General features: G+C 44.0%; 1 protein-coding gene across 2 annotated transcripts in view; it reads right to left on the minus strand.

Annotated features, from left to right (window-relative positions):
• The window catches only part of mast2 (microtubule associated serine/threonine kinase 2), a 162,432-nt gene that overhangs the window by 118,928 nt on the left and 28,660 nt on the right, over positions 1 to 14,844 (minus strand). For both annotated transcript variants that reach the window (XM_069680601.1, XM_069680600.1), the window contains exons 2-3: positions 9,335 to 9,485; positions 7,425 to 7,615 (exon numbers count right to left, since the gene is read on the minus strand). In XM_069680601.1, coding sequence (XP_069536702.1) covers positions 7,425 to 7,615; positions 9,335 to 9,485 — 342 coding nt within the window. The remainder of the gene's footprint in view (positions 1 to 7,424; positions 7,616 to 9,334; positions 9,486 to 14,844) is intronic.

Below are 14,844 nucleotides of genomic sequence, written 5' to 3' on the forward strand. Positions count from 1 at the left end.
CAACAGGCTGTCCACTCCGTCTCCCTCCACCTCTCTCCCGCCTCCTCTACCCCCCTGTGAGAGTTTTGTTATTACACTCTCTGGCTTGATTTATTTATTCTGTCCGTCACAGCGCTGCTCTTTTCCCCTCCATCCCTCCTCCTGCATAATATTTTCCATCTCATCTCGGGATGCTCCGCCGGAGTTGTCGAATCTCTCGTCTGCGGAGGTGTGAGATGTAAGATGAGAAGTCAAAGCTGTGACCCTCCCGGCTTCCTCTCTGCCCTTCATATTTCACAGAGGAGGCAAACAAAACAAAACCCTGCTCATATTTAGGAAGTATTTCCGCTGCAGAAGGATTTCACAGCTCGATCGCATTGCTTCGTATATGTCTTAAAAGATATGTCTTTGTTATGGTGCTGGCAGGTAGCTGGGTTTTTTAAAGGTTGTTTTTAGGCTGTTTGTGAATTAAAATCACATCATATCATTGTATTACGATTTTCTTCATGATCATCTTTATTGCATCTTTATTTTTGCGCTTTCTTGTGGCATATCTTGTGTTGTGCATCTTATGTCGTGTTTTTGTAGCACAGTTATGTATCATTGTTATTGCTGCCTTTCTTTAATCACTGTTTTCTGAGGCTTCAGTTTGTTTTTGTTTTTAAAGAGAACTTGTTGAATCAAAAGGCTGGAGATCTGCAGGAACAAAAATAAATGTGTCACATTGACTGACTGGAGAACAACACTAAAACCTCAGGCAGCGTACCAAACTTTTCACAACCGCTGGGACATTGTGGTAGATTTTCAAGGACAGCCAGCATCTGCAGTGAAGTTGCTCACTTCCAAACGCACTTTCTCCTGCCTCCCTTCTCTACTGCGGAGTCCAAGTTCAGACAAGGACACTGCAGTCGCCGTATGGAGCCGAGCTAAATAGACTCATCTCTCACCTGGGCCTCAGCTACTCCTCGCCTGCCAGCTCAATTCAGCTCCATACTTTCTTCCTAAAACACATGGAACGACTCTTTTTGAGCTTAAGCCTCTCCTTGTCAACTTAAAGAGGATAAAGACATGAAAGCTGAGAGAAAGGAAGGAGAGTGAAGTGAAGACAGGAAGAAGATGAGAAAGTCAAAATGGGAATGAAGGAAAGAAAGCTTTGCTGCGACACTAAAATCAGGTCATTTTCGGTCTGAATGTTTGGTACAGATTTCTTTAAGCATGGTTGCATAACTAAAGGGATTATACAAGAACGCAGGACGCATGGAGCGTCTCATCCATATGGGAAAAGCACTGTTTTATAGATGAATGCATTCAACACACTGGCTCTGACTTAATCTGAGCATGAAGGACAAATGAAGCACAGCTATGTTCCTATTCTTTGCATGTCTGTAAGCAGCAGCAGAGATGATGCAGTATGACGAATGATCTGAGGAGATGTCATTACAAATGACTTCATCACTGCTTCTTATATTTCCCAAGACGAGCTATAAAAGATAGATCTAATACCATTCCATTATTTAAAGGGATGATGGATACAAATCACTTCACCTGTGTCCTTAATACTCTGAATGATCCACATCACAAGTTGTTTACATGAAAGTAGTAACAATAAAACTGTGCTCAGTAAAGTCTGTGGAATATACTTCTAGAAAAACAGATTCCTGTAGACGTATGGTGGTCTTGGCAACACAAACTCCATCCATCCATCCATCCATCCATCCATGCATCCATCCATCCATCCATCCATCCCCGAGTCAGGTCGCTGTGGTGGCATGCTAAGCAAGTTAGCCCAGACGTCCCTCTCGCTAGCACCATTTTCCAGCTCCTCCTGGGGGGATCCCAAGGCCAGGTGGGATATATAAAACCCTCTTTGCCTCTGTTGTATTGTTGGAGGGATACATTTCATTTTCAAGGTCTCTCAGAATATGGACAAACCATGGACTTGGTCATCGAGATGAAGTTTAAAGCATGAGGTTTGGTATCATTTTTTTTAGTAGCAAGAAGTTGTCCGCAAACCATAAGGTATCAGCCGCCGCTAGTGCTAGCTGGGTTAGCAAGGTGCACCCTTAATTCGTAGCAACAGTGATAATAATTGGGATGCTAATTCTGGCTCATGAAAAACAGGCTTTAAAATATCAACAGTCGACTCCTCAGAGCGTCTTTGAGTTCAGCCAATCACAGAACAACATATTTGTGTCAATTTCTGCTCCGGCCGCTGAACCAGAAGGAGCTGCGAGAAAAGAGACTACCTTTCATGTTGTTAATCAAAGACTGTTTTTAGCCCTACATTGGTGCTAATTAAATGTGCGAAGAATGTGAATTAAATTAGTGTGTGCACGTAGCCAGTGTGTGTGTGTGTGTGTGTGTGTGTGTGTGTGTGCGTGTGTGTATCTAAATATACGACAGGCATGTGCGACCTGCTGTCTCTCTGCAGGTGAGGTCAGAAAGTACACCAACACAGTTTCCACCTTTAGCTATGAATCATGCTCATGACAAGGACAACTGACAGCCCGCGGCAAGATGAAGAGGTGTGTGTGTGTGTGTGTGTGTGTGTGTGTGTGTGTGTGTGTGTGTGTGTGTGTGTGTGTGTGCGTGCATGAGTCAAGTGAAAGTGAAAAGAAGCAGGACAGACACCATGTAGATATGAAGGGAGGAGATAAGCTGAGTGTGACACACAAACACACACGCCCTGTGCTCTCTCTGTTCCTCATCTCCTCTGAGAGAGTCCAACCTTCAGCGTGAGTCATCACCACAGGACCTGCCCTCAGTGCACTTTACTCCGCTGCGCTTTTTACCAGGAGAAAGCGTACAGTCGGAGAGAAGCGCACGACTGTTTACTGGCTTCTTTTGACCCATTTTAACAAAAGTACAGAGCTGTGTTAGAACTGCAGCTCTAGCAGCGGAACAACAAACCTCCTCTTAATATTTCTATTCTTTTCTTGATCTTTGAAGAAATAAAATGTTAAACCGCGCATGCTTCCATCACTTAGCTTTATCTGGATATATCTGAGAGAACACAACCACAGGGGAACTTCATTAATGGAGCATCAGGATCTCGGCCCTTCTACTGCTCCGTGCCATGAGAAAAATACTAACTGCTGCAGCATAATGAGATCTCCATCAACCTCCTGTGCTCAATAAGCAAAGAAAATGCAGAATTTATGTTGCTTACATTTGTACTAAGGTCAGAGAACAAGAGTGTAAACTCTGGCCTAGGGTCATTCGTGTTGTTGTTTCTTTGCCTTCTGGCCACTCTTGCTCGTTCTCCAGCTGAAACTCTGTTGACTGTTCTGTTTCACTTACGAAGAACAAACCTGCCTGACATAATCTTTATAGGAACAATCATCACACCAACAACAAACACAACTGGACTAGAAGTGATCCGGTCTAATGTGTGGTGGAGCTGGTGCTGCACCTCTGTTCATCCAGCGGAGACACGCTCGGGTATCAAAGTCTGACGAGCCGTTAAAGCGTCCGTCTCTGTCAGTCACGCAGAGGAGACGGGGTAAGAGCACAGTAATTATTCAACATGTTCTCATGTATATTTAAGCTGCAGCTGCGTCAGCCTGTTCCCTCCTCAGCCCCGACACACCACGATGGATGGGGAGGTCAGTGAGGCCGAGGCCGGGCGTCTGCAGACAGCAGGTGTACTTCACAAAGAGCTGCCTACACGCTGTATGTCTGAACGCTGCTCAGCTTATCACAGGCTTTAATTATGTCTTCACTTACAAAGACGGACATCAAGCAGGGAGCAGTTTGTCTCGTGTTTCTAACATCAAGGAAGTGCAACACGACATAACTTCATTAGTGAGCTCTGGAGGTGTTTGCTATTTCTCCCTGCTTTGTTAACGGATGTTGCGTAGACGTGTTAGCATCTTGAGCGACAGTTTTCCTGAGGCACAAGCACACACAGCTTCATCTACGTTTGCTGGCTCACCTTTCTCATCAGGCATTTCTCTTTTTCACAAGTTCATCCCCGCTTGTGGTCGCCATCTTTCTCAGCTCTGTAACACCGTGATACCGCTCAAGCCTGATAGCTAGACTTCTTTCTTTCACATCATTAAACTGAACTTTTGTTGAAGACGTCATTACGATATGTTACATTCAGTGTAAAATGCTGTTAAAGCTCTTTGAGCCAAATACGATGAAAAAACATGTGAGATGTTTGTATTTCTTCACAGTGTCACACCTCCATCGTTTAATTAGCATTATCGGCCTGAACAAACTTTACGTTTAGGATGCAAAAATGATATGAGGCAAAAAAGAAAGGTAGGAAGGTTTAGAATAAAGAGAAATGAGAATATCTCCATGAAGAGCAAAGATATGACTTTGCATGCTGCACATTACAAACTCATGTATGTGCTGCATTATTTAAGCAAGGAGGACATTAAATAAAACGTCACATTTCCTAAATTATTAAAACTACTCCAACAAACTGTTTTCTCTCTGGACAGGAAGTGTGGAGAAACCTCCTGTTTACCGTCTGACACTGAACAGATAAACAACAAGGTGAGAGCTTTTTTCTCTCACCTGAATCAGACTGTGTGATCTCCTTCAAACTCTCGTGCTGTCTCCCTCCCTGCAGACACTCGCTGCGTTTAATGATGATGTGCCAAAAAACACTCGAGCTCTGCCTGCAACAATACAGCAGCACTCCACTTTCATCTGCAGCCCTGTTCTCCCCTTCCAGCAGAGCCTTTCATTTCTTCTCCCCTCCAAAACAAATGCTAATGCTATGCTAATCTGATTGTGTGTTACTGCAAAGTTTGGGCCTCGTGGTCGGTGGACGAGGAGCGAGCTTTCTGAGACACAGAAAGGACAAAAAGGACGTTTTTTTTTCTTTTTCAAACGCTCTGTGTGGGTGTCCATATACTGTCTGAGTGCTGAACATGTTATTGGAAACACACACACACACACACACACACACACACACACCACCTGCCACTTGCAGGGGTTACCAGGCAATACTTGTTTGTGTGCCTGGGAACACACACACATGCACTTAAACAGAAGTGTGTCAGAGTCAGAGGAAGCCGGAGCGAGCAGACCCTCGTCCATTAGTCAAGAGGTAAACACCATCTGGACGTCCACAACACACACACACACTCCGTGGGCTCCATTCATTTCACTTAATAACACACACACGTGGACGCATTAAAGACACAGGTGCTAAGAGCACAAACACAGAGAGAGACCCTGAGGGAGGACGTTTCTGTCCATTAACTTCCTGGGTGGCACGGCACACTTTGTTATCCCCAACACGGAGGGGAAATACATTCTTGAACACTAATGCTCCTCCTGCAGCCGCAAGAAAGAGATCTCATCAGTGATGTCGCATCAGTCAGGTGATATATCAACCTTTCCTGTTTAGCATATGTTTCCCCTTCTTTACTTCCACCTTTATCTCACAGTCCAGTATTTATAGCAGAGTTTTGTCCAAACATTAGCTTGTGAGGGCGTGTCTTAAAAAAGTGTCCATTCAGTGATCTGACGAATATTTGGTCATGAACAGATCCTACAAGATATACAGCAGGTAATCCAGGTCATAAAGTCTGACACAAAGAGAAGAACAGAAGCAGGTGAGAATAAAAGAGACGGGAGAAAACATGACAAGTGAGCCAGAGGGGCTCAGGTGTTCGGTCTGAATCCTAATGTGACTCAGTTCAAACCAGGAGATGGAGCTTTAGGCCCACTGATATGAAAGCTCTGACAGCCGTGACCCTGAGGAACAACACTGAAATACGATGTGCACGAAGCGCTGTTTACAAAGAACCAGAGCGAGAGGGAGTGGAGCACAGTCTGCCAAGCAAAAGGAAACATTAATAAGGTTGCCCTTGAGAAATATAATAACCTGCCATTATTCGCTCAGCTAGAATAACTCTGCAGATCACATTTTCCGTTTTCAACCCAGGCTGCAGCTTCCTGCTGGCTGCACCGAGCACAGAGGGAAGAACAAGCTAATTATAAAGGCTTTTACACCAGCAAAAACACAGGAGACAAACAACTCATGCTGGCTTGTTGGATTTGGACTTCTTGTTGAGAAACATTTCGACTCATTTTTATACGTCTTCTAAGTTTAACAGGCTGAATGGAGGCAAAAAAACCATCTGTGACTGTATGAGAGAAAACTGAGACATAGATAACAACACCGAGGAAGTCAGTACATTGTGCACACAGGAGCTACTGCTGCTGTTCTTCACATTAAACTCTGATGCCATCTGCTGGTCAATTTCCCCTGCAGTTTGTGTCTGAAAGAGACCTCAGTTCCTTCCCTTGCCTCCTCTCCTTGCATTGTAGTCCCTCCTATTAAGAGGAGAGCTGAGGAGACAAGGAAGAGACACAAGGAAAGAGGACTCTAGGCCACAGATATGAACTAATCTGTGCTCATATTGCAGCTGAGCGTCACACCGTTTTTACATTTACATTTTTACAGAGGAAAGCTACACCCGTGCATCCTTGTTCACAGCTCCTCAGGCATGCTTCCTTTTTCCTAGCTTCTCTTTACTTAAGATGCGGTTTAAGATTTAATGTTTCAAGCTGTCCTGCTGTGATACATCTCCTGTTCACAGGCAGAAGGACGCAGGATAGAGGTGAAGAGGAGGCAAAAATTATAGAAATAAAAAGAGCCATACGTGCCGTATCAAACTTATCATAAACCTGCTCCTCTATAAATGATCCTTTTGGTCATTCACTTGTGCTGTACACGTACTGGGACTACTTTATTCTAAACATATATCATATATCTGTGCAGGTAAAAGTATATGGATGAATAGACGAGACTGTCTAAAGTCCTGCAAAGACGGGAAACTCTACAGCTGCCCACGGTCCTCTAGTAATCCCCTCTGCAGCCAGCAGGGGTCAGCGTGGTGCAGCATACACATAAACAGATCAACCTGCACACACACTGCTGTCATATGGAGTCAGCACCACACTCTGCTGCATCCTCTTGACCCGTTACACTCACCAGCAAGCACACACACACACACACACACACACACACACACACACGCACACAACAGGAAACCCGCAACACACACACACACACACACACACACGCACACAACAGGAAACCCGCAACACACACTGTCATTTCTGCTCCATTTCTTCTTCTCAGCAAACAAGTGGTTCTGTGGATGTTAAGTGCCTCTGAGTGTGTGTGTGTGTGTGTGTGTGTGTGTGTGTGTGTGTGTAAAACACTGAGTCATCCTCAGTCTGCCTCCTGCATTTAGTTGGCAGAGTTTCAGTCCGACAGACAGGATCCATATGGAGCCAGACTGACTCACAGTGAGTCTGCAAATATCAGACCAGCTGATTATACTTCACACGGTTCATACAAGATTTGTTTAATCATGTAACACAATATCAGATGTACGGCAGCACATGTAGGACAAATTCTACTTCCATAAGGTGTTTTTCAATATGTGTGTGTGTTTGGTTTTCGTACTGACCAGTCCGGTGAGTGACGGAGCAGACTGTCCCAACGTTTGGCTCCTCATACGGACCAGGTTGTTCACCTCTCCTGCTCCTGCAGACATTCCCCCGGTGGCTCCGGGCCCTGTAAAGCCTCCAGAGGGCCCCTGCCAGGCCAGCTGACTGACCCCGGCGTGCAGACTGCTGGACAGAGGCAGCAGCTGCTTACCTGAGAGGACGAGAGGGACAGACTCATGTGAAACCAGCTTTTCTGTTACACTTGGAAACTTCCGTTCATACTGCGCAGACAGAGTCCCCTGTGAACCTGCCTGTGTTTCACTAAAGCTCCGTGATTCATAGTCAGACCTGATTAAGTTATTATTGGTCTCCACCCTGAGTCACTGGAAGAGATTCAAACTGGCCCAATCACAGCTCACATTAATCATTCCTTCTGCAGCTGCCAGCTTTATAAACCCAGAAGACAAAAGAAACAAAGAACCAGTTCTTGTGCAAAATATCAACAATACAACCAACCATAAATCTCTGCGCCGATGCACATGGGATTAATATCATCACATGGCCCATGTTTGTTAGAATACAGCGGGTAATCTGAGGTAGAATCTTTACTTTTCAGATTACGGACATGGCAGATCGGTGGCGGATTAAGAACACAAGTGAGCACGAGTTACAGGATGACTTCAGGTAACACGCTCCTGTGAGAATAGAGCTTAAAGGAGAATTCCAGTATTTTTAAACCTCTCAAATTTAAAAAAATTACACAAACTAACTGATTGCAGCAACAACTTCCTGGTTTTTTTAAAATGACAATTTTTGTCAATGGAGTTTGGTGGTCTTTAAGAGACTAATGTAACGGCGGTTTTTGAGGTCTGAAAAACGATATTACTCTTACAAAACTCTCTATAAATATTAATATTGTTGGACAGTCAGAATAATAACTTACTATGCTTCTTTGAGAATAGGGATTAAAGGGTCATTGAAGTTACCAAAGCTCTGCTCTTTTGAAAGCCACCTGACTTAATTGACAAACTAAGTAATTTTCTCCATGTATCGCTGCTTCGATCAAATATGTTTTAATTGTTTGTTATAAAAATCTTGTAATGGAACCAAACTAATCATTTAAAGCACAAACGTTGGAAAATTACACAAACAAACCATCTGATTGAGGCAACTGTAGGACACAGAATTCCTTGTTTAGCGAGCTAAAATGACTGTTTTTGTCAATGAGGTTTGGTGTAAGTGGTGTAACAGCTGTTTCTGGGTTAAGGAAAGGAATCTTCCTCTTTAACAAAAAGGTGTATTTTCTTTCTGTAATATTGTCCGACAACAACAGTAACAACCATAAGTGACATTGTTCCTGAATTTTTAAACCTCTTTCAAATTGCTTTCTTTAAAGCCACCAGACCTAATTGACAAAAACAGTAATTTTACCCTGCAGCACATGGGGCGTTCCTGACGCTTCAATCAGATACTTTTTGTGTTATTGTTCGTACAAAAATCTTGCACTGGATCCAAACTAACTATTTAAAACACATAATGCACAAACAAACTTAGTGATTGAGGCAACTGTAGGACAGCGAATTCCTTGATCTGCAAGTGTGTGTTTTTGTCAATGCAGTCTGGTGGCTTTGTAAAGAGCGATGTCACGGCTGTGTCTGGGTTCAGAAAAGTGATTTTAATCCTAAACTAAAAGGTCCGTTTCCTTTCTGTAAAACTGTCAGACAATCTGAAAACAATCTGAGCCTGTCAGCGGCAAAAACAAGCACTTTGATCAGATCCCAACGATTACATTACAGACATTACAGCCAGTTGCAGGGAAGCTATAAGTCATGTAGACCTAAAATATTAAATATCCAATGTATCTAATAATGTAGTGTGTGTGTGTGTGTGTGTGTGTGTGAGTGTGTGTGTGTGTGTGAGTGTGTGTTACCGGTCATGGCCAGGCTGCTGCGTCGGGCCCAGCTCTCATCCTGGCTCAGCTGTCGGTGCAGTTTGGATTTGGTGGCAGCGGTTGCAGCCGGCGACAGGTCGGGGTTACTCAGCTTCCTGAAGAGGAGAGGAGGAGGAGCGGCAAACTCCTTCTGCAAGGATGAAGAAGAGAGAGAGGGCTGTCAGTGTTTCCCAAATATATACGAGTTTACGTCAAACAGGAGAAAAGAAACCAGAAATAATATCATTAAAGACGCTTACTGTAAATTACTCAAGCAAATTAATCAATTATCAAAATAATAAAAAGGCTGACGGATAAACGATGAACAGTCCTCCTCTTTACACAAAGACATCTAAATATAACACAGAAAACTTCCTATCATCCTTCTTTTACACATTTTCGATGTTTTAATTTGTTACAAACACATTTTTGTTAATTAGACTTTCAAAATAAAAGTCAGCCAGTCAGAGCATAAAAAGAAATCCCAGGAAATGCAGTGGGAGCGTGCAGGGTCACAGTGAGGGAGCGGGCTGAGAGCCTAAATAAAGTCATAAAACACGACGCTAACCACTCGCTGACACCACATCTCCTTCTCACATGGCTACACCACACACACACACACACACACACTTGTCTGAACAGAACACACACACCTGTTTTTCTCGGTATGCAGCAGGAGCAGTTAACAGTTAGCGTTAAGAGGCAGTTAGCGGGCTAATACCAGCTCTCTGTCAATAGCTACGAACACTGTCACAGCTGCAGAGCGAGCGGAGAGTCTTTCCTAACAGAAAGCTAATGCAGAGGAAATACAGCACACACACACACACACACACACACACACACACACACACACACACACACAGAAAGTCTGCGTGTGGGATTTAGCTTCAAACCATTTTGGAAACATCTGCTGTTGCCATCGAAACAAGGCCTGCCCGGGCTCATATCCTCCTCTCTCTCTCTCCGGTGGACCCAACCCTTTGACGAGACTTTTCCAGTAACATCTGGACAGCCCACATGAACACACAAACACGCACACGCACACACGGCTCCCTGATGTCTGCTTTTGAGAGATTTAGCCTCTGTCACCTTGCGAACACACCTGTTCCTCTAAAAACACGCCGATAAACACACAAACACACGCATCCATTAACTCCTGCAGAAAATGTTCTGCTGCAACCCACCATTAGTGATGAACATAGTTTTGCATCACATTGGCACATGAAGCTGCTGGACTAATGGTGTCAGCTCACATCACATCGGCACGTCACAGCAGCTGCTCATGTACGAGTCAGACATCAGCCTCATCAGCCTCACACTTCAGCTGTGGTCGAGTTGGGGACGAATAGAATAAAGAATACATCGACAGGAGCATCTGTGATTTATACAGCAAAGAAACACCTGACAAGTCAAGTCTGTTCACATCACATTAGTACAGAAATGCTGCAAAATCCAATACGCTGAAAGTCCTGCTCAGCAGCGCCGCACGCTTGTTTACAGTTTACAGACAGGCGACACTCTGCAGACAGCGTCAGCTCACTCTCATAGAGAGCTGCACTAATGTGTCAGACGGACTCTTGTTGTAGATTCATGATTGAAAACAAGAACATGGAGAGTCCTCTTTCGGCACGAAGCAACATTAAAGTAACAGCTTGACACGTTGCCGTTTATTTGCCTCACAATCGCCTGTGTTGTGACCGTTGCACATGCCTGACGCGTACATCGCAAATTGCGATGGTTAAACGATTTATCGCGCAGGCCTGTTATCTACTGATCAAAAAGCCCAAGAAATCCCAGAATCAGGGTTCAGTTTGACACCGACACAAACGACACAACGGGTGTTAACGACAGGATTCACTCAGTGCTATGTGGAAGGAATGCACAAGTAAGGCCAAAATAAACATTCAATTACATTGAGATTAAAGCTGCACAACTCATCACAATTTCATTGTTACTGCAATCTGAGCATTCACAATAAACACATCACAAAAGTCTGAAGTTATAGCAATGAATAAGAGAAATTATTTTATGTTAACAAGAATATTTGACATATTGGATGGGGCTCTGTGTGTGATGGTCATGCTTTAACACCTTTTGATGCTGTCAGATGAAGTACAAGCAGCTATCAGCTACCCTCAGATCAGCTGGTGTCAGGTTTCGGATGTATGCTGGATTCAGGGGGGACGTGTTGCAAACACAGTTGTTGTGTAAAACAGCAGATAGACACAGAAACTAAGAGTTAAAGCTAATAGCACCGAGTGGAGTTTTCTGATATCATGTCGCCTAATCGAGATGAAGATCTTCCTAACATTACGTAAAGACTGGCCCAGAAAGTGCAGAATATAAATATAAGTTTGCCCAGAATCAAATAAACATGGAGCTACATCCCTCACACAGCGATGCTGTTCAGAGTCGCTGTTGTGGACGACCGAGTTGACGTTAAGATAAGACAACATAATATGGCTTTTACTTTGAAGCAGCTACAGGAAGTAATCAGTTACAGATTAAATATCTATATATGGTTACAATCATTAACACAATATTATTGAGGATATTTTCCACTAATCTAAATACTTCATTATACTGTATAATATAAAACTGCTTAGGACATTTTACTTGTAAAGCAAACACTGAAACATTAGTTACTCTTTTGGACATTTTTGTGAAGCAGTTTGAAGAGCTGTCAGTCTGGGTAAACATTAAACCTCCAAAGACACAGTCAAGGTCAACTGGATGTTTATTCTGCTCTGCTTCCCTGCAGAGGAGCAGAGGGGACCTCTCTACCTGTCCAACAGGACGCGGTGATTGTTTTATTCTGGACTGACGGCTCAAGTTCAGGCTGTGCAGCTAACGTTGGATGTCTCTGTGGAAAGAAAGCTCAATGTAACACCCACTGAGCTCTGCAGCACGCTGAATACATCTGAATCCATTGTCACCGTTTGTCTGCTGCTGTTCTTTATTTACCCAGCAGGGGGCAGACAGACAGGAGGGAGCGTGACATTACAGGCAATCTGCTGATCGGAGCCTCTCGTAGACACTGAAACTGAAATCTACACTCACTGAAGAGAGCGTGGAGGTCAGAGTCTGTGTGTGTGTGTGTGTGTGTGTGTGTGTGTGTGTGTGTGTGTGTGTGTGCTGGGCTGTGTGAGTCAGCTTTACAAGACTTTTGTTGTCAACACACACTAAACATGTCTTAATATAAAAGCAGTGACGTTGTGAAGTAAACAGCACTTTTACAATCGATGGTTCACTCTCAACAGAACCTGTTTTAGAGACAGATTCAAACATCTTCCACACAAAGGCAGAGAAGAAGACAGAAAACATCTACAACACCACGCAGAGAAGGAACGAGCAGACACACCTGTCTGCCTGATACAACCTCCACAGAGCTGATACGGCTCCTGTGTGCAGACAGAGGGGTGTGTTTTATTTGCACCACAGTCAAACATCTACTCGAGACGTCTCGAGAACTGCATCGATAAGGTCTCCATTGTTCTCCCTGCTTTGTTCTCCTTCACTTGCAGATTCATTGCTTGATGAGCTGCGTGAGTGCATTAGCTGCTGAGTGACCGAGCACTAAGCCTTGCCCTTCTGAGTTAATGCTACTTTACCTGTCAAGCTTTTATTGTAGCACCGCACGAGATGCTGCAACTGGATGTCAAAAATAAATCAATTTGATTAATTAATGGGATTCATGGTTTTGGACAATGTTTAAAAATGAAATGAGAAGAAGATTCACAGGTAAACATGTCAACATGGCAGCATGCTCTAATAAAAGTGATGTGAGTTCCTTCCCTAGAAAGTCTCCTCAGTCGTCTGAACACAGTTCAGTGATGCAGCGTCAGACCTCAGACAAACCTGCCTGCTGCAAAGTTCGTCTTAAGTCTTTGGCAACTAAGAGCAGCAGCTCGACTGATTTATTCCAGCCAAGCAGAGACAGCAGGGGGGAAGACACCTGCTAAAAACAAGCTAACATTAGTGGCCTTAAATCAAACTCAATGTCCTTTCACACATGTCAAAAGTATGAGACCGTCAGTGTGAGACGTGTTCTCAACTACTGGAAAGACTGCTTTGTTTAGGTAAGTAGAGGCACCTGGGTAGAGTATGCAAGAGGAGGAGGAGTCTTCAAAACAGTGACTGTTTTAGGTTTTATATCACTACAACATGTATTAAGATACGGTCATTCTGTATTGATCCATTGAGGGGAAATTCAGGTGTTTGTTAGGACGTATCTGCAATACGAACACAAGAGTGGAAACATGATACAGACAACTGAGACGAACAGAAACGAGTAGAAAGCAGCAAAACTAAGTGAAACAAGAATGACGTCATCAACACGCCACACGCTGGGGTTACACTTCGGCTCACTCACACATTAATTGGACTTCGTGCCACAGGTCAAGTGACTCGGTTATCTGAGCCCTTACTTGCCTGTGTTTTTGTTCATTTTGCCAAGTCTTAACTGCACATCTTAGAGCTGTGAATATTCTGCGGCTGAAGCTTTAAACCCAGAAAAAATAAGCTATTAAGAACAAAGTGAGAGAGAAACATCTGAGGCGGCTGACTACAATAATCCCGCAGCTTTTTAACTGAACCGAGAAGATGATTGTCTGTCAGATAAGCAGCAACAAAGGGCTCAGCAGGGAGCATTAAAGATTCAGTTTGTCATTCAGCCTCCCTGTGACACACAAATAGATCAGCCTGCATCAACTTTCACTGAAGGATGTGGTACAGAGAGACAAAAGAGTGACAGCAGGAACCATCAGTTAACCAAAAATCTGCAGACACGTAAGACTTATGTAAAGAGAGACGTGTAATACATGTGTTCTCTAAGTGTCCTCACACAGAGGGAAGTAAAACCAGGGTTTCATCATCTCCTTCTCCTTTCCTCCGTTCCCTCTTCCTTCCCCTCTGGACTCGTGTTCCCGCTGAATCACATTTGGGACGACATTCGTCTTTTGTCACATCCTGCCGAGAGCTGCGCTGCTCTTTAATGTAACACGCACATGTACAATCCATCACATCTGTCAGCTCATGGGGCTGAAACAAAGCACCCAGCTGAACCCACAAAAACACACAAAGAAGAGCACAAAGATGAGCAGTTAATGGACACAAATCTCACATTGTTTGGTGCATTAATGGAGGCTATACAGACACGCAGACAGGGAAGGGACGGACTTTTGTGCTCAGCAAAATCTCATACTTTCACTGCAGCTCAGCCCACACAGCAAAAAAAAAAAGCTCAATCAATCTTGTGTATTGTTTCTCTGGCAGCAGAAGCGGCCCAGCGATCCAAAACGTGATTTAAAAACTCTCCTGGCTGCAGAGCGTGTTGACTGTTCATTCAAGGAGCTCCAACGGAAAGTGGATTTTAATGCAGTGGCTGCAGACGCACAGCACAGGGAGATGGATGGGAGGGCATTACACAGCAAAGTGCACCGTGTGGAGCGAGGATTAAACAGGCAGCGGTCTGAGCTGTCTGTGTGATGTTTCGTTTGCTGGTTTAGGGA

Source organism: Semicossyphus pulcher, unplaced genomic scaffold, assembly GCF_022749685.1.
Source record: "Semicossyphus pulcher isolate SPU_LCO1_2020_fin unplaced genomic scaffold, fSemPul1.0.p SCAF_4, whole genome shotgun sequence".
NCBI classification, from domain to species: domain Eukaryota; kingdom Metazoa; phylum Chordata; class Actinopteri; order Labriformes; family Labridae; genus Semicossyphus; species Semicossyphus pulcher.